Source organism: Psittacula echo (genome assembly GCF_963264785.1).
Source record: "Psittacula echo genome assembly, chromosome: 4".
NCBI lineage: Eukaryota > Metazoa > Chordata > Aves > Psittaciformes > Psittacidae > Psittacula > Psittacula echo.
In genome coordinates, this window is record NC_137738.1 from 113,996,473 (window position 1) to 114,016,490 (window position 20,018).

At 39.1% G+C, this 20,018-nt stretch overlaps 1 protein-coding gene across 1 annotated transcript in view; it reads left to right on the forward strand.

Annotated features, from left to right (window-relative positions):
- The window catches only part of KIF16B (kinesin family member 16B), a gene marked incomplete at its 5' end in the record, with an annotated part of 139,758 nt that overhangs the window by 110,277 nt on the left and 9,463 nt on the right, over nucleotides 1–20,018 (forward strand). The window contains one exon of the mRNA XM_080615968.1: nucleotides 13,379–13,462. Within this exon, the coding sequence (XP_080472094.1) occupies nucleotides 13,379–13,462 (84 nt within the window). The remainder of the gene's footprint in view (nucleotides 1–13,378; nucleotides 13,463–20,018) is intronic.

Below are 20,018 nucleotides of genomic sequence, written 5' to 3' on the forward strand. Positions count from 1 at the left end.
TGACAACCTTAGGGCAAGCACCAAGAATACAGAAGCACTCTAAAAGCTTTTTTTGTTTTGATTTTAATATTTGGGCACAGATTAAAATGAAAATAGTTTGCAACATTGATGTACTTGTAAATAGCGCGTGCCATGATGTGTATTAAAATAGTACTTCTGGCAGAATGAAAAGTATGTATGAAAGCATTTAGATATTAGGTTTTGAAACGTAAATCCCAAACTAATGGCAGACCTTAGTTTTTACTCTCTGGCTTGGAACTTTGCTAGCCTTAGTCATGTGCCTTTACATAAATATTGAAGGAAAAATAAAGTAGTAGTTTTTAGAATGCATTTCTGTGTGTAAACCTTATGATACTATTATAGAAGCACGTCATTAACAGCCTTCACCTTTATTCAGTACAGATTACAGTAATTGTGGTATAGATAATTTTAACATTCATACTCTTGTCACCTCTAACAGCCAGGAAGTACACACACAGGAATCGTATTTTGTCGCATACACATTTCCAGCTCCTATTCCTAATTATATTAAATTCAGAGCATTCTGATAGCCTGCAGGTTTACATATGTAGTACTTCCATATCAGCTTTAGTTTGCCACTAGCAACAGAAGTGATTTAGGAGGTAGATCTTGATCTGGCCTTTCTGCAGCACGAGAGTTTTGTCTGCTGGCTATTTTTAAAAGAAATTTTAGGACTTCGCTCACTACAGTCTACAAATGAACAGGAGAATTGTTCCCATAAGTAAAGTATGAAAAACACAGCTGCTGATGGTATCATGTAGTTCAGTGCAAGTCTGACTATGGGGAAATGTATTTACTCCATGTAGTCCCTCTGAATTCATAGTTGCTAACCAGGACTGAAGCACTTGAGACACAGCAACCCCCCTGGCATATACATTTCCAGCATAATATGCAATTCCCAATATATTTCTAGTGGGAAAATGAATTCAGTGTTTGAATTTTTCTTGTCATAAAACTGAGTCTGAATGTGTAAGAGCCTTATGAAAGCCTGGCTATGGGTTAACTTGCGATTATTGTTGGTTTGGGTACTAGATTTGTGCAGCAAAGTTTTCTTGGCTTGGTACAGGCAAGTCTGCAGAAAAAGAGTTTTTTCTCTATCTGTCCTCCTTCTTCTTCCTCCCTCCAGTGTTTTGGTCAATAATGAGACTTAGGTTTTTTTGGTCTGTCCCAATGAAACCTGTGAGTTTCCAATCATTTATCTGGGAAAATACCATTAGCTTTATAGGTCTTATGGTAAATTCATCATGAGACATGATTAACTTTCAGGCAGATATCAAATGCCAGGTTTCATTGATTGTGCTGCGCAGAAGTCTTACACATTACTAATATAGAAATTGAAAGAAGCATTTGGAGAAGGGTGAGGAGGCCTGCATCTCATAATTCACAAACCATTTGACAGAATGATTGCTTTGATCATTTGATAATCTGATTTTCAAGGCTCTGCTCAATAATCCAGTGAATTTGCATGATATCAAAATATTAATGTAGTTTCATCAGTAAACTAGTTTCTGATGGGTAACAGCCATCTGTGAGAGAGAGAGATGTCTCTGAGAAGAGCAATTCCTAGACTAAGAAACTTGAGGGTTAGGTGCTTACTGAGATAGAAGCAGCTAAGAAATGGCTCAATCTATAGGCTGGGGGAACGTCTTAGGCTGCAGCTCCGTGTCTCTATTTTGTTCCTGCTTGGTGAAAGGCAGAGGGGGTGATTGGAGTTTTCATTCTTTCTTTCTTTTTTTTTCATGGTTACCTTACTTTGGAGGACTCGAAGACTTGTGCTTCATTAATCATTAGCTGTTATCGACAGTCTCACTGTCTTCTGAGGGTTTTGTGAAGAACAGCATGTTCTCACTGTGTTGGTCAGGGATATTCAGTTAGTTTAAATAGACTTTTAAGTAGAACCCTTTAGGTTTCAGTTGATTTAGGATATAAGGACACAGCTCTAAATCTATTGTGAAAATACTGAGGTTAATTTTGAACAAATAGCATAGATAGTAGCAAAACCAGTCTTGTTCCGACTGTGCTGCCTGTTGCGTGTTTTCCTTATACATTTAGATGTATTACTGACATAACTGATGATGAGCACTGCGTATCCTAGTCTTCTTACTTCTTTTTTGGAAAAAAATTGCAGCAAAGCTTTAGCAGTATTTTAACTCCATAAATCACTCACTGTACATTCAAGTCTACTTCTAATTTTATTTTAATTTTGAAATTGGAGAATAAATAAGAATACCTTTATATTTAAGCTCAGTTCGATTTTTGAATAATAGCAGTATTGTTAAAGTAATTGCCAACTACTGTATTGTAGGGTTTTGTTTACATATGTAGAGTAGCATAATTTCCATTCTGATTGTACCTGGAGGCTCTTATGTGCTATAACTCATTCTGAGGATGCTGTAAAGAAGATTTCATGTAGTCCTAGAGCTTTTCTTGCTTTCCTGGATTACTAAAATTTGTGTAGGAGCAGCATCACTTGTACACAGGCACAGTGATGAAGTGCTTGCTGGGAACAAATACTCTAGCCTTCTAGAATACAGCTGGCAGACAGTAAATGTGAAATTTACTGTCATGTAAATGTAATCCGAACTCAAATACTTGCAGTAGTTAAACACATCCCTGTTTTCTCCATTGCCCCAGATAATGATGTTGACTTCAATACCATGGTGTTTTAATTGAGTGTGTCTTTCAGTTTTCCTTGTATGTGTAGTATATAATTGGGTCTTGCTTTCTAAGCATTGACCTTCAAGTGCTTGATCAAGGAATTTTATTATCCTTGGAAGCAAATATCTATTCTCCACCACCACCATGACTCTAGGATCTCAAGGGTATTGCTCATGAAACTGCTCGTAACAGGGTTATTTCTAGTCCCCATAGTTGCTTCTTCTGTCCTGCAGGTTCAAAATCCTTGGCCAAGCAAACTCCTGAGACTATATCTTTTCAGCTTATTACATTTCATTAGTTCTCTGTTGTTTTAAGCTTTACTTAGAATCATAGAATCGTAGAATAGTTAGGGTTGGAAAGGACCTTAAGATCATCTAGTTCCAACCCCCCTGCCATGGGCAAAGACACCTCACACTAAACCAGTGGGAGAAAAATCCCAAGTTTGTATGAGGCTTACAGCTATTTTTTAATCCTGTGATAAGGTAGCTAGTTCTACAATGTCTCTAAGACTAGATGTAAGTGAAAATTTATATATAACATAGGTGACTATCCATCACTCTTACTGTTGGAAGGGAGACTAAGTAGTTCCTTTTAATCTCCCCATTTGTGTACTTGGACTGCATTTTCTCTAGTTTTATCATTTTAAATGACGCAGAAGGCTAGCTAACTTCTCCATGTAATCAGTCCAGTTTGTTATGAGAGTTGCTGCTTTGTATCTATAACAAATCAAACTTAGTGGCATACTGCATGTTTGTTTGCAGGTGTATTTCTCTCTGACAGCTGTTCTTTAAGACCCTGAGATCTGCCGTTAATTTTCAGCAATCAGAAAGGCGTCCATCTAGTGAGCAGTAGAAATTATTGCTGCTCTTTGATGAGTTTTCATTATTAGCATTTCTCAAAGGCAAGGGTGACTGAAATTTACGGCATCAGTTGGGCTCATGAGACGGGGATGTTTCATAAATGCTGCCAGATGTCACTGAGATGAGCTTGTATGCATCAAGCAAATCTTTTTGGGAAGAGCTGTGAAAGCTGCTATGGTGAATTCTCCTCTCTCAACCTATTTCTGTTGCCTAAATCAAATGGTACTGTGACTTCTTGGTGTGCCATCAAAGTGGTGTGGTAGCAAATGTGGCATCGGCGGGAATGCAGTACAAATGGTGCCTACTGTGTGGCCTGCCTTGTTCTGTTGCAGAGACACTTCCATAACCTTGCTGGAAATCCCAGTGGAAGGGAATGAATCAAATCCCAAATCATTTTTGAAAGAAAAATAAACCCTGGAGAGAGCACCAAAAAATTCCATTTTCACCTTCTTTTTGAGAAGTGGGATTTGAGCCACACATTGATAAAGATTGATTAATGTGTTGAGCTTTGAAGACATGACCTTGCAAACTGAGCAGTTGTTGTCATTTCTTTAAAGAAATAACCAAGCACCATGACATGAAACTACATGAAAAAAATTAATGTTTAGTTTGCAAAATCATGAGCTAAAAGCATAGAGAGTATGTGTTAAACTTGTCCATAGACTCTCTAGGTCAGAATGTGCCCTTGTCCTAGACCATGGTCTGCCGTGCAGTATTGGGTTGCTTTCCCCAGAGACTTCTATCCTGGGGCAAGGGATAGATGAACAAGGGAGCAAAATCATGGCTGCAAGGATATCGTATGTTACCATTTTTTCATGCTTATTTTCCAAATGTATTTAATTGTTTTAATTTGGATTTGTCTGGTTTATATGTGAGATAATTATATACTTTGGGTTGGTGTATGCAGTTTCTGCACCATCTTATTCTGCCTTTCTGCAACCTGCATAGAGAACTTAATATATTTTCTTTGCTGTCTGGGCCCATTTTTGTTGCTCTTTCCTTGGCTGATAATCCTGAGCTATGCAGGTAGTGGTTTATATTTAGAAAGATGCCCTGGCTATATTAGTTTCCCATTTTCATAAGAGATTAAACTCCCAAGCCTGCATCATTTTATAGAACTGTGAAAGGTTTGCATGAATTTGATATCTCCTATCGCTCATTTTTATAGTTATTCTGTATTTAAATGCTATTGTACTGCCTATAATGAGCAAAACTATGAAGTAATTTGTCAAATATTATATTGACCATCGTTTATGGCTCCATTTTGGTATGTTATTATTCCGACTAGTCTCGAAATTACTTTAAGGAAAAGAAAAACACTCCTGTAATGCAAGGTAACTTCTTTGGCTGCAGTTAATTTGATTTTTCTCAATAGCAGGAGGCAGACTAAATAGAGGTAAAATAATGCAATAAAGTGTGGCCTCCACATCTCACCATAGCTACAAAAATGCTTATTGAGTCTAGGTCAGCCTGCTTTTTAAAAGGAGAAACTTGGATATGAGAACTCTCAGCCCTTTTGATAATTACAGATGATTGCTTGATAGGCATATGGGCACAGTTCAAAGACAGTGAGGCACAGTTAGTGAAATGCAAAAGAGAAATCTTTGGTGTCCAGTGCTACTTGGTAATTCTGCATCATAAGAGTGGGGTTAACAGGAGGTGAATGTCCTTTTTGTGTTCTTATCCCTCTTTAGTGATGGAAAAAGTTGAAATGTTCTTTGAAGAAACAATTATGCCTGTCTGAGGAGGGTGACTGGCGAGCATGCTAGGAAGATATTGAAAGTTGTAGGAGAGTTACCTGGAATTAGAGACAGGAGAGCTGTGAGACCTTGTGCATCATGAGAAGAATTGGTGAATATGGAGGAGATGACCTGTGGGGGTTAGTTGCAGCATCCAGACTTTGATGGGACTCACAATAGAACTGCATATACTTAAGGGAGGAGATGGAAGTGCTTGTGCTTTGTTGCATGGTGCCGGTATTGCAGGGGAATGATGTAGATGAGGTACCTATTTATATATATAGGTGATGCTGCAGAATGATAAGTAGGAAAAAGGCAAGCAATTGTAGTTGGGTCTGAGTACAGTATGAAGCTGCAGCATTGTTTGCCTGGCAGGTTAACCCTAATAGGGTCTCCAGGACACTCTGACTTCTATGGGATGTGTTCTAGAGGGTATCAAGTAGACTTCGCTCACTGGGATGTCTGCACTAGGGACCAGCAAAAAGCACCATGCAAACCAGGAGTTCCTCCTGCCAGCCAGAAGTTAGATCAGTTCTGTGGGCAGGTAAAACTTTGGCATAGAGCAAAAAGGATGAGTAGTTGGAAGAGAAGAGCATTCTGATGTATGTGGGGCAAAACAGGTTCCTGTCTGAGAAAAGGTTGTGCTGTAAAGGGATGAGAAACCAAGTTGTGTTATAATTGTACTCAGGAGATACCAGAAAAGAAACCCCAAGCAAAACAAACAGACAAACAAAAAAACCACCCACAAACCCAAAACAAAACAGATTCCCCCCAAAACAAAACTCCAGTGCATCCCTCTGCAATATGATCTCTTGATCTCTCTTGTATTTGTCAGAAGGGAGATGCTTGCGGGCTGATTTATTTAAGATTTTTCAGAGTAGACTCCCTTAAGGAAGGAGAGAGATGCTCGTTCATTTGTATGTATTTGCCTGACATCCAGGCACTGCAGGCTGTAGCAGCAAGGAGAGACAACACAGAAAGCTGGAAGCTTGCAGCTCTGATGGATTCACAGACACCAGGGATGAGCCTAGAGCGGATTTTCTAGTCTCAGAAACACTACAAAGACCTGGGGGATAGGGGCTGGAGCAGTCTATTCAAAGACAGTGATGAACTGACTATAGTAGCCTGTTACTGGGGACCTTCTGCAGGTGCGCTGTGTGTAGGAGGAAGGTCATGTGCAACCTTTTTCCAGTTCTGTTTCCTGGTCACTCGGGTTTTCTTTGGTTTAGGAGGTTAATTATCCCTGTTTGTTATAATAAATTGTGGCTTTTATTGCTGTTAAAAGCTGTTCAGTCTTCTCCAAGGGAATAGAAAAGTAGATGACAAACTGTGAATATCCATGAAAGAATCCCCTGGACTAGTTGATAATAGAAAATATTGTCTTTAATCTTTTTGCCCTCCGGGGGACACTTACCTATGGCGTACACATCGAGGGAGCACTGGAGGGTTTACATAATGGAGGACTGTGTTGCTAATTTTTAAAGGAGAATAGGTTTGGAGTATTAAAATCATAGAACAGTTAGGGTTGGAAAGGACCTTAAGATCATCCAGTTCCAACCCCCCTGCCATGGGCAGGGACACCCCACACTAAACCATGTCACCCGAGGCCTCATCCAACCTGGCCTTGAACACCGCCAGGGATGGAGCATTCACAACCTCCCTGGGCAACCCATTCCAGTGCCTCACCACCCTCTCAGTAAAGAATTTCTTCCTTAGATCCAATCTAAACTTCCCCTGTTTAAGTTTGAACCCGTTACTCCTTGTCCTGTCACTACAGTCCCTGATGAAGAGTCCATCCCCAGCATCCTCGTAGGCCCCCTTCAGATACAGGAATGCTGCTCTGAGTTCTCCATTCAGTCATATTTGGAAAAGCAACATTTGAACTTTAGTTTGATCTGTCTTACCTGAAAATGTGACTTAAGTGGTTTTTAAGTTATTTTGTTGGTTTCTTTTTTAGTGGATAGTATATGTTCAAATTATTTATCTTTAATCTCTTTTATCTGCTTTATAAATAAAGTAACGTTTAATCTGTTCATTAAGCGTTAACTTTTTTCCCTTTGCCTAAGGGTCTCTTATGAAATTGTGTAGAACAGGTGGTTTATTTCAGAAAAAATCTTAGTAAAATGTAGAAGTTAAGCTTTTTTTTTTTACCTTTTTGTCAAATCCCTATATATTTAGTGCAAGTTCCTAGTTAAGAATACAGCTTTTGTCCAGTTTCTTTAAACTCTGGGAGTCTTAGTACGTCTTGAGAAGTTGAGGCTTAAGTTACTTTGTTTAAACTTCAAAAACTAAAAGTAGGACAGTTTTTTCTTTCATTACTCACTGCAAAATCAAGTCAGGTGCAGCCACAGTGGCTGCAAAACCATGCCACATTCTTCCCTTTGATTTTTCTCATCTGTGACAGAGATTTCTGGTACAAAGGATCAAAAGTCAGACATGCCTTTTGAAAAATGAGAAAATTCAGGGTTGTAAAAGTAACATGAGAGTTAAAGAAGACTAACTTTTTCATAGTTAGCATTTCCTTAATTTTCTTTTTTCCCCTCTTTCCCCCCATTTAAATATATCAAAACACTGAAGCACAAAGAGAATTTGGGATGAAAGATTAAAGATGACTCAGCCTCCATCAATGTCTGCCCTGTTTTTCTTCTTACAAAAAAAATCTTTTACCATATTGTAGGCACTAACACATAGATTTTGCCATCAGAAATAATGAGGTGTTTCAATCCTGTAGATTTTCCTTGATGTTGGAAAATGACACTTTTTTTAATGTTTAGGAAGCATAACACTTGGAACTATTTCACCCTTCAGAAGTGACAAGCCTATATGACTATGTTATGTGGTATTTTACTTTGGTCCACTATATATTTAAATATCTTCTGCAAAGTACAGTACAAGACTTTTTATTAACATGATATATTCCGCTGTACCATAAAATCCCTGAACTGAATTCAGTCCAGCAGGTCCCTAGCAAACTTCAGTTAATGTCAGTGAGGAGTCTCCAACTGAATATAATGGAAACTAAAGGACACCCTTCTCAAATACTGATGACTTTGTTTTCTGAAGGTCCTGAAATGAGGGTGCACTCTGTCCTAGGCTGAGCCTTTCATGGTATTGAAGCCTTCTTTTGCACTCTCTTGGTTTCCAAAAGGCCGATCTAAAAATTTGCATCTCTTCCTGAGGATCAATAGTCGAGGCCTATGAAGATGTATGGTTTCACTGTAAAAGGGTATGCTTCCATACAGATATTGTTAGGTATATGCTGTTTCCAAAAGTAGGTGAATCCTAAGGTCAAAAAGTTGCATGTAAGAAAAAAGAGGGGACTAAAGAAAGGGTCACTTTCTGTTCTGCCGTCTGTTCTTACCAGCATTAAAAACCTGCAGATAACCATGTTAAAACCAGTAGCCTGGCTGAAATGTGAGAGAAGTACAGGAATCCATTAAACTGTTTAAGATTTACTACAGTAACACTTGCTAGGTTTGAAGCACCTGCCCCTTGGGGACTGGAGCTAGTACTGTCTAAGCTTGATCGTACTAATCTCACAAATACTGTATTATGGTAAGTAAGTATCATTTCTTACAGATAAGGCTGCTGAGACACAGACAAATAACATACCCCCACGTAATACAAGACCCAGAAATAAAACACAGTCTTTATTTATTATAAAGAAATTAGGGAGTAAATTGCAAATGACTGTTTGCCTTTCCTTAAGACTGCTACTGCCTAGCAACGATTGCCAGATAGGATAAACATCGTTAACAGTAGAAAGTTTAATGTCTGAAAGACCTTAGGAGTGCTGACGTGTGGTCTTGAGATGTTTCTGTACTATTTTAAGATATTATCTGCATTTTCATTATGGGTCTAAGAGTAGTCCCAGCCTTGGCCACAGTATGCGTATGTGTGTGTGTGCACGCTCCTATGTATAGAATGGAATACATATTGTAGCGATGCTTATAATGAAGTATAGTAGGGAAATGCTTCTGCAGCCAAAATAAAAGTTAGAAATCTTGCATGCTACATACAGGAGGTTCTCAGGAAATCATTCAAGCTCTCTCTTCCTGCCAGGCTGGGGAGCATGCCTCTTAATTTCCCCTGACAGAAAACACATCACCTCATCAGCAACCCTAGAAAACGACAAAACATCCCTGCTGAAAAAGACCGACTGCCAAATGCTGTCATTGCTACTGCTGCAAGGGGTGCAGGGAGAGGAGGGGCGTGCTTCAGACCTTTCAGGGGAGTAGAATAATTTACCTGTAGAGTTTCACCATTACACTTTGTGTTGCTGCAAAATGCTGATCTCATAGTCTAGGTGTGACCTTTGAAGAACTAATTTGAGCTGGAGGGTACACAGCTATTTAACTCTAAAAGAATAATTTATAGTCCTGAATCTGGATAGTGTGAAATTCTCTTACAGTGTTTGAGCCAAGGCAAACATCTTGATGCAAAATCTACACCTGCAGATCTCTTACATATTTAAGTGATGGAACAAATGCGGCTCAGTCGCATACTGTGGTGGGTGCATTAGTGGTAATCTCATCTGAAGTTGCTGTGCAGTTTCTTAAAGGTGTTGTAGCAGTAGTAATAACAAAATTTGAATTTATTGAAATATTTGCTGCTGCAATTTGACTTAAATGAGTGTTTTAGATAAACCTCAACATTCTTGGGAATCGTTGCATTTCTGAGTCATATAATTACATTCAGAGTCCGTATGTCAAATAATACATCAGGACAAAGGGCCTTTATAGGCTGTTGTAACATCATTACTTCAGTATATTTATATTGCTGGGCTTTTCTTTCTTCTTTTATAAACCAGAATTATGACAGGATGAGAATATTTCATCATCACTCCGTGTATTTGTGGGACTCTTACACCAGCATATTTTTCCCCACACTAAAGGAATACCTTTATAAATCAGAGTGACAGAGATCAATGGTATGTGTATATATATATATATGCACACTACCTCTGCTAAATATACTAATATTGTATTTTTATATAAATATACTACAATGGATCAGCTTCCTATTACAATGAAATTACCCAGTCACATAGAGGACTGCGTAAGTCACATTGCCGCATGAATGGTTCTAGTTCTCATGTTGCAAAGATGATTTTCAAGCTGTGAACTGGATGGAAACTGTTGCTGTCATGTCTGCATTAAGTGTTCGGACAGCCTGAAACTAAAGCCTGGAGAGTTTTGAATGTCTCTCTTTTCATTTTGGTGGGGATTAGACTCTTGGCATGTAGTGAAATAGAACACATTGGAATAATTCAGGGCTTCCAAGAGCTGCTGAAGTGATGAAATCTATGGCTGGAAGATTTTCTATCATATAGCTGGGTGGTCATCTGTGACAGGAATGGTCTCCGTTTGTTATTTGTGAGGTGAACAGCTGCCAGTTATTTAGCTAAAAGAGCAGCCAGAGGATCCTTGGTAAGAGTGGAACAGAGAAGTGTTCCATCAGGCCACAGGTTCTGCGCCTTCTGCATCCAGCTCTGTAGAGATGGTGCCTGCAGCAGGTGATTAGACCTTTGTAATGTACCCTCTGCAGGATGCAAAATCCTTCCAAGCTGCATGTATGTACGTGTAGGTGTATTTTGTATGCACATATGTGTATTACAAGCATAAGTAACATACATATGTGGGCCGAATATGGTTTGGCACATTGGCATTCTGAACTGGTTGGAGGTTTTTATTATATATTATTCTCTGTGTCAATAGTGTTCAGATCCAGGTCTTGACCAGCCATGAAATTATGATTTTCATTTAGGTACATGTTGTGACTTTGAACATCTCAGAGCTGAGCTTACTGGCTGAGGCATTTCTCTTGTATATTAAATTTATGACTGTAATAATGGTCTTTCATTGGCTTGGTTTCAAAGATTTGTGCATCGTAGTGATTTGAGAGTGAAGAAATATTAAAACTCTGTGAGTAGCTCCTTTGGTTTGAATGAGTTTAGGAAAACTTACTGGCTTTAGAAAATGCAGCTGGTTTTCTCCTAAGAGTTATGCAGAAAGCTAACAGATTAGGAAAGCAACTGGCCTGTCCCAAAGTGTTGTACAGTCAGTCCCCATAAGCCTGTTAAAATCAAACTTAATTTAGATAAAGAATTGAATCCTGATTTTAGCTGGAACCCTTGCTTTGCCTTTACAGAGCATGTCTGAGGATGTTGTAGCAGTAGGTTTTTTATTTGTGCAAATTGTTTTTTAACAGACCCTATTTTAAATTTTTATAATGAAAGTATTTATTAGGAAATAAATGTAAGAACAATTCCCCCAGAGCCAGGAGGGGATTGCGGTGGTAGCTGGTTTATCTGCTTGTGCTGGCAGTGACACGGTGCAGTACTATTTAATGAAATATAATTTCTGCAGGGGTGGGGTTTTGAAGTCCTTGAAGATATTAGCACTTATAATCCTATATAGGGTAAGGAGTGAGTAATGCAGTGAAAATAAGTCCCAAGGACATAATTATAGGAAACTGTTTGGATGTGGACTGCTTGTCCTGCCAACATGAAGAAGCAGGCACACCGAGAAGGACACGGTTAGAGAAATTTGAGGAATATAATTGGGGTGTGCTGGCGAGACTGACACAGAGCAGACATCTCTTCTGTCTCCTCTGGTGCTTCACATCACTTTATGTCACTTATTTGAAGATGTCTAGGCATTTCTTTAAAATTGTCCTTGTTGGACTTGAGCCAGAGAATGGGAATAAATTATTTGTATTGCAGAATTCCTCTGCATTTTAAAGATGCTTGCATTCAATGTTAATAATGGAGCTCCTCATTTAATTCAGTATATTGCTGCTCCTTGCAACCAGCCGTAAATTCTCTACAGTCCTGTATGTGCTGATATACTAGAAAATGATGTATCTTGTTTATTAGTTCAATATCATCAAATAGCCAGGAGAATTCATGCAGGAGGCATTTCTACACAGGGCTTTCGCCTGCAAAACAACTCCAGCAATGCCAATGGGAGGCTGCACATTTCTGTCTCATACAGTGAGAGCTAGGAAGAAATAGGTTTTGATGTGCCTTCAAGTGCAAACACAAACTACGTGGAGAGGACTTGCTTCCTTGTGCGTTGTTCCCAGCAGCACTGGCTTAGCAAACCAAGTTCAGTGGTAATTGTTACCAACTCTTTACTCTTTTTGTGTATTTTCCAGATACAGCTGGCAGGAATTTGTTCAAGCATTTTATTTGTTGGTATACAAGAAAGACAGGCAGTTATTTTGTGTTCTCTCTTACCAGTATAGCTTGCCACAGTTCTTACAGGATGAAAAAGAAATGAGAAGATAACTTTGAACACCTTTGTGGAAGAACTCCTAAAAGGACAGATCTGAATAGTTGTTTTTAGGAGTTGTGCTGCTGCCTCATTTTCCGTGAGATACATGGGATTTTGCCTGCTCATGGGGATTCTCTTCAGAAATTAAAGCTATCACTTCCAGCATGGGTACACATTTGAATGTGATTGAGCTACAGTTGCATTTACAGCTCAAGAAGTCCCACTTCACATTATCTTTGCTGTTGTCTCAGCATAGGTGCATGCTCTTAGCCTGTCCCTGTTGTGAAGGAAGAAATTGTAGCTCAAGACACAAAAAAAGACCGCTTGGGTCTGGCTCAGGTGTCAGCTGGAGTCCAGCGATGCCATCTTCCACACCATAACTTCAGTGATAGTGCTTAGATCCAATGATCTTACATTTGCAGTACAACATAAGAAAAGACAAGTTGCACTGCAGTACGGTTGGAGACCACAGTTTTTAAGAGACTGAAAGCAATCTTTTAAGATCTTTCTCACTTCCTAGTGGGTGCTGTCACATCAGATTCAGTTTGCACCTTTGTAATCTTTATGAGGGCAAACGATGGCAGTCTAATTCCTAAATTCACTTCCTGTCTCTCACTGGTGACAAAATACATACTTAGCAGTACTACAGACCGGATCGTAATAACATCAGTAGAAATGTGTAATGTGATATATGCTAATAGCGTACAGTGTGGCTCATGAATATTTGGCATTTTCTTCTTCCCAGTTGCCTCGAATTTTAAAGAGAATTTTCTCATCTGAGCCTGTCACTTTTGATACCGATTCATCCTTTAATGTCTTCCAGCTTGCCACTTTAGAATTCCCCCCAAAGAAGCTCTTTGGAAACAAGGATGAACGAGTGATTGCAGAACGACGGAGTCACTTAGAGGTAACGCCAAGTTTTTAACAGGCTTCTGTGGGGTATTTAGGTGGAGAATTCTCTGCTTGACCACCAGAAACCATTTCCATATGGTCAAAGCTAAATAGCCTGCTTGTAAGTATCGAGTTACTTGCTGCCTCGTTTAACACAGGAGATGGCAGCAGTAGATTGCAAAGTAATGAAACATGCCTTAACAAAAAAGATTAATCCTAGTCTATGAAAAAACCCATCTCTTCAGAGATATTCATAGGAGGTACGTTTATTTAAGGGGGAAAGGTTGTGGGTGAGGTAAGTGTTCACTGTAGACAGATGGTCTCTGTTCAAGACAAGATTAAAAAAAATATTGCTACTTTAAATGCAGTTTGTTAGCTGAAGATTTACTATTTTATCATAGTTACTGTATCCAAATATGACAGAAGGAAAGCAATATTTAGGCATCTTTGAGCTTTATTTTGTAACCGAGCTTTCTGAGTGTTTTGGGTTTCTTTTCCCTTTTGATTAATTTTAAAAAGTAATTTTACTGTGGACAAGGTTACTGAGTTACTGAGGATTTGGGGGGGGTTTTGGTTGTTCTGCAGGGCTGTGTGAATGACATAATTTTGACTCCTATCACATGTTAGGTTTTCAAATTTCTGTGTTAATGAATGTGTTATTGCAGCCCAGGGGCAGGAGGTGGGGTTTTGGGAAAGAAGAGGCATGAACAAAGACTAAGCCATACGCCCTGCAACTCTATTGTAGCCACATGGGGATTACCTGACCATGCAAGTCATTACAAATTATATTCTTTGTAGAGCTAAAGTAGCATTAAGTAGAGATTTAGAGAAATTAATATAAAAGTAGATTGCTTCCAACTGGAATCTTTTCTTGCATGTTTTGATTTTTTTCTACGTACTTCACCTTTTCTTTGATCTGCCAACAAAACATCCTCCCACTGATTCTTGATGTGAGGCTGTCTCACATGTACAAAATGTAATCTGGGGTATTTTGCTTCATGTCCTCTATAGAAAGCACAAAGGCATGGCCATGTTCCAGTCTAGTACTCAGTTTGCATATTTTTGTACCAGTTAGAAATTTAATCCGTTAATCTTTCTGACCTTTCATTTATTTACTAACAGATTTTATTGTAATGTTTCTAGATGATAAAACTGCTGTGGATAGCGATGCTTTAATCATGGTATTATAGTACTTATAGCTCTCTATATAGCCAGATTTTTAGCTTAAAATTAAATTGCATGTGTTTAAATTAAGTCATTAAAACTTCATTACCTATCTATTTTGCAAACATAATAATGTGACCACTGTTCACATGAGTATGTTTTGCCATATGCCAGATAGTGCAGTTGGCCATGCCACCCAGTAATCCTGACAAATCAGTCAGTGTTGGAGAAACCGAAGATATCCTGTGGCCTAAGGGAAAGTTAGATAAAGAGGATAAGAAGCCAAACAAATGTTACTATCCTTGCCATGAGGAATTTGATGCAGCAAGCTGATGAGTACTCTGTTATGCCTGGATCCCTAATCATTGTATTTTCTTTTCACTATATATTTTGCAGTGGTTTGTTCTGGCTTTGCCAGCAGCATGAGAGTTTCAGCTAACATAGCTGCAGCCTTCTTGTTGGAGGGTGAGAGAAACCACCTAAGTATTCACGGTTTCCAATGTCATGTAGTGCTTTGAAGGCTTAAAGCATATCTTCAATTACACTATGAAAATGGAAGTTATACTGTGATAGTGGAAGAGGGCCCAGACACCAGTTCTATTTAAAACACTGGCTGTTATTGCCTCGTGGATTTCAGTCCAGTATGAATCTTGAGCACACTTCAGTGCACTAACCAGAAAGCAGTAAATGGATGGATTGCCTCTGTAAGAGATGTGTTTTCTTAGCCTTTGACCATAGTGTTTTTCTCACATGGGAATTCAGTCAGGTAAAAGGTGAAGGCATTAGACCTTGGTAACAAGCAGAAACATGGCTTGTACTCAGTTGGTTTTCATGCTTGATCCTGTACCTCAATTTGCTGTAACCTCCTTCAAGCCTCACAGGTGATGTGTTGTAATGGCTATAGTATGGCATAAAAGCTGATTTTATTGTTCCACATGGTTAGTAAAGAGCTAATGAGCTAATACAGCATTTTTAGAAAAATCAAAACAGCTTCTAGGCCAACAAAAATGTATATTCTTATCCAATGGCTGAGTTGACCTTATTGACTAAAAATAGATGACAGCCTGACAAATACCAGTCCAGTAAGTGTTCTGAACAAATATTCTGTATTGCAGGGTCATTAGTAGAGTCTTGTCCTGATGGTGGATGACAAAGAAATTACTCTGTTCTTCCACCTTTTACTTTAGGTATTTATACATCTTAAGTAGGCTGTGACTTCATGTTGTGTTTTCCGTGAACATTTTGGATTGAAGCAGGATAGTCCAGCTTCGGATAGTCCAGTGCTTTCCACAGGACATCTCTGAGCAACAGCAGTTTCTTTTTTTAGCTTCCTTTTTCTTTGTTAAGTATGCACATAAAAATTAACATTCAAACTCCAGTGTACACCTGTGTGAGGGGTAAGACAACTTAAGCTGTCATTTCAGTCGAACAGCCTGACTAGAGTATTTGCTGGTATTAGCAGTCGGTTACTGAAATGGCCTTGCAGGTTCTTTTCTTGACATCAAAATTAAATTGCAGCTCTCCAATCTGATCTGGGAAAATGAAGCAGATAGCCTGGGAGTCACTGTAGGTTAAAACTACTCTTCCAATTAGCAAAATGTACAACAATCAGAGATCAGTTCAAGAAGGACAAGGAATTGCTTGAAAGAGTCCAGCGCAGAGCCACAAAGATGATTAAGGGAGTGGAGCATCTCCCTTATGAGGAGAGGCTGAGGGAGCTGGGTCTCTTTAGCTTGGAGAAGAGGAGACTGAGGGGTGACCTCATCAATGTTTACAAATATGTAAAGGGTGAGTGTCAGGATGATGGAGCTAGGCTTTTCTCAGTGATGTCCAGTGACAGGACAAGGGGTAATGGGTGTAAACTGGAGCCTAAGAGGTTCCATGTGAACATCAGGAAAAACTTCATTACTGTGAGAGTGACAGAGCACTGGAACAGGTTGCCCAGGGGGGTTGTGGAGTCTCCTACATTGGAGATATTCAAGGCCCGGCTGGACAAGTTCCTGTGTGATGCACTCTAAGTTACCCTGCTCTTGCAGGGGGGTTGGACTAGATGATCTTTTGAGGTCCCTTCCAACCCTCAGAATTCTGTGATTGTGTGATCTGGTTCTGGTGCAGATATCTAAACTGTTACTGGTTTGAGTGGCTTTGGCTTTAGTCAGGGAAATCTTCCTTGTGTCTTAATTATAAGAAGATTTGTCTAAAACCTTTTTTGTGGCATAGTTTTCTAGGAAGAGTTTGGTTTTTTTCCTACACACCACCTCTCAGATTCTTGCCACAGGAGAAGTGCTGAGGACAGCAGTGAGGTTTGTGGTACCTTTCAAGGCAACTGGAGTCAGGGGGGCTGGCTGAAGGATGTGTTTTAAGATTGTCATGAAGAGTTACCTTATTTCAGCTTGAGATTGGACGTGGACGTATTTCACTGTAATGGAAGTTAAATTACTTGGAGTAAAAAACTCCAGAGAGCCCCAGATTATGAGGATTGTGATTTAAAATCACGGTAAATGTAAAGTTCATGTAAAACATTAAGTTCTTTTATTTATTCTAGCTGGTACAAATGCTTAATAGCAAAAAGCTTCCTCATCCCTGCTGGTCCTTGTTGGTAGGAATGCACAATACGAGTACTATTTTTCTGTGAGATGAACCTGAGGAGAAGTTTTTGATCTCTAGTGTGATACAAACACTTTAGGGTTTTTTTGGTGTAGTATAAAGACTTTTGAGCAATATCTTACATTTCCATAGAGGTTTGGAAAAATTACATGCAAGTTTTCACAAATGTTTTGCCTACACGTCTTAAGAGAAAACACCTAAATTGTGTTTAAAATTACCTATCCAAAACGCCCTACTGCAGTCTGCTAATTCAGGATTTCATCAGGGACCTGTTGCAGGGCAAAACTCTAAATTAATTGTTCCACAGTCTAAAGACTGTAATTTCACTTCAGAGCCAACCTTGCTTGATTAAATCCGCCTTAAATGAAACAGCCAAGAATTCTTTTGATTAAAGTTAATGAATAGAAGTTAGTGTATATCTATCCCTTCATGCAATTAGAAATCAGTAGATAAGAATACAAGATCCTTTTTCTTTTTTTAAATTAAATCAGATGGTGTATATTCCTTTTTTATTTTTTAAGCAGAAACTTTATGAAGGAAACTCATATCACAAGAGATCCGTGATTCAGTGAGTGTATCTGTTCCCATTTTAACTGCAGAGTATCTTTTATTCCTTGGTGAGTTGCTAGATCTGTGAATGACAGTAAAAAGAAGTTTTCCTGAAATACCAGCTTCTTTAGATACTGCATCTCTGTATCGTATCATTCTCCTGATCATTTTTCTTCTTCTCTTAGACCCAGGCTTTGTTGTGGGAATGAAGATTATTATTAGCCCAGTTTTCCCATTATGCCACCAGAAAAGCTGGGCAGGCGTCTAAGCTGACATAGCAGATTGAGTTGTGTTTCTTGACTACTTGGTCAGAAGCCTTGCAGTCATGGACCCCTAACCTTTCTTTTCTACTCTTGCTGTCACTAGCATGCTTAGGAAAGAAACAATTGTCATGCTGATGGAATCCCAGTATGTTGCTGCTGAAAGGAAAGCAAAAAGTCCCCCAAGCTTTGGCCTGTCTCCTTGTTTCTGTTCCCTGTTTCTCGTTCCCTATTCCCACTGCTGCATTTCCTCACATTTGTTTGTGGACAGCAAAGGGGAACAAGCAAAATCCCTGCTCAGGGATGCATGATCAGAGAGCTCAGTGGTCGGTAGGAGTCGTGTGTTTCCTTTTGCTGCCACTTACAGAGCTCAGAGAATGAAAGGTCAAACCGTAACAGTATGGTAGGGTAAGGTTACGTCAAGTTTTGCAGGAGCACATACATCTTCCTGGCGTTGTCTCTGCGCTTCTTTTATTCTCTTGGTACTTTGAACCTCTTTAAAAGGTAGACACGCTCAATTTATTTAAAATTAATAATACAGTTGTCCTTAACCTCCTCACTTCCTAATGTCTGCTGATGAGGTTTTCAATGATCGGTGTTAATGCAAGAGGCAGAAATAAATCTTGTATGAACTTCATAATTCAAATTTGCTCTCAAATCTGTAGAACTGGCAAGGGAGAGCATCGAAGACACTGAACTGACTGAAATATTGCTGTTACCTACAGTCAAAGTTAAGCTTCCAGAAAAAGGTTCTTTACCTTAGTAGCCAAATGCTTTGTTTTGTATTTAGTTAGTATCTCACTCGAGTTCCTTTGGAGGTGGTGGTTTCTAGGGGATTTCTTTTTGGTAAAAGGTTCTAAAGCTGGTGAGATTCTGCTGGTTTTGCATGGCTTAAAAAACCTGGTTCTTAAGGAAAACATGAAATAATGAAAATAACATCTTTCCTTGAACTTGAATTCGTTCTTGCTATCTAAATGTGTAGTTAGTTTCAGAATTAACACCTCGGTGGCAAACAGTGAAAGAATCATCTGAGGGGAAAAAGATCTCAAGGTATTTGTTGATGAATTTGGGCAAACGGAATGTTGAGTCTGAGACCTCATTGCTTGAGGTTTTCCTTGAAGTCATGAGGGCAGAAACATTTTAATGACATTGGAGATCCCAGAGTGGGTTGGGCTGGAAAGGACCTTACAATCATCTAGTTCCAACCCCCTGCCATGCGTAGATGATTCATCATCTGAATATTCAGTATGAACTTCATGAGTACATCCCACCAGCCTTTGTTACACAGCCTCATCCTTTAGTATGTTTAATGGAGACTACCTGCTACATGCTAGTAACAGGAGTTTCTATTGTAAAACCCCTCTCAAATGAGGGTGGGTCTTTCCCAACTCTGATGTCAGTCACAGAGACTATTGAAAGCTACTGATTATGTGTCAGTTCAAAGTGATTATTAAAAGGAAATGATTAGACTCTCCACTTGCAGCAACATCCTTAATACCAAAGCATTTTAAGAAGACCTTTAAAGCCAGCTGCTCACTAGCCTGGTTCTTGCAAATTGAATGTTTGCTTGTGACGGTGCAGTTGTAAATACTGTTCTTGGAAGCATCTCAGTGAGATGGACTTCAGAAGGCATTCAGAATACACTTGATGATCATTGAAAGATAAAAGGAAGCTTTTCCTTTTGTCACAGATATGAATATGCACCAGGTATGACTGCTGGTGCAAAAGCAAACCGCTGCAAATGTCAGTGTTTGATAATCCTAAAGAAGATTGTTTCATACCCATAGTCTGAATCTTGGAGTGATGATTTTAATTTCCCACTAGAGGAATTTGGATGCAATGGGAACACAGAAGGAAAGAGCATAGACACACCCACAGAGGCAAGAGCTTGTGTGGTTGGGCCTTCTTGTGAATATCAGTTGTATGAAATCCATGCCATGAATCATTTCCTGGATTAGGTTTAGCTAGCCTGCACCAAGTGCCTTTTATAAC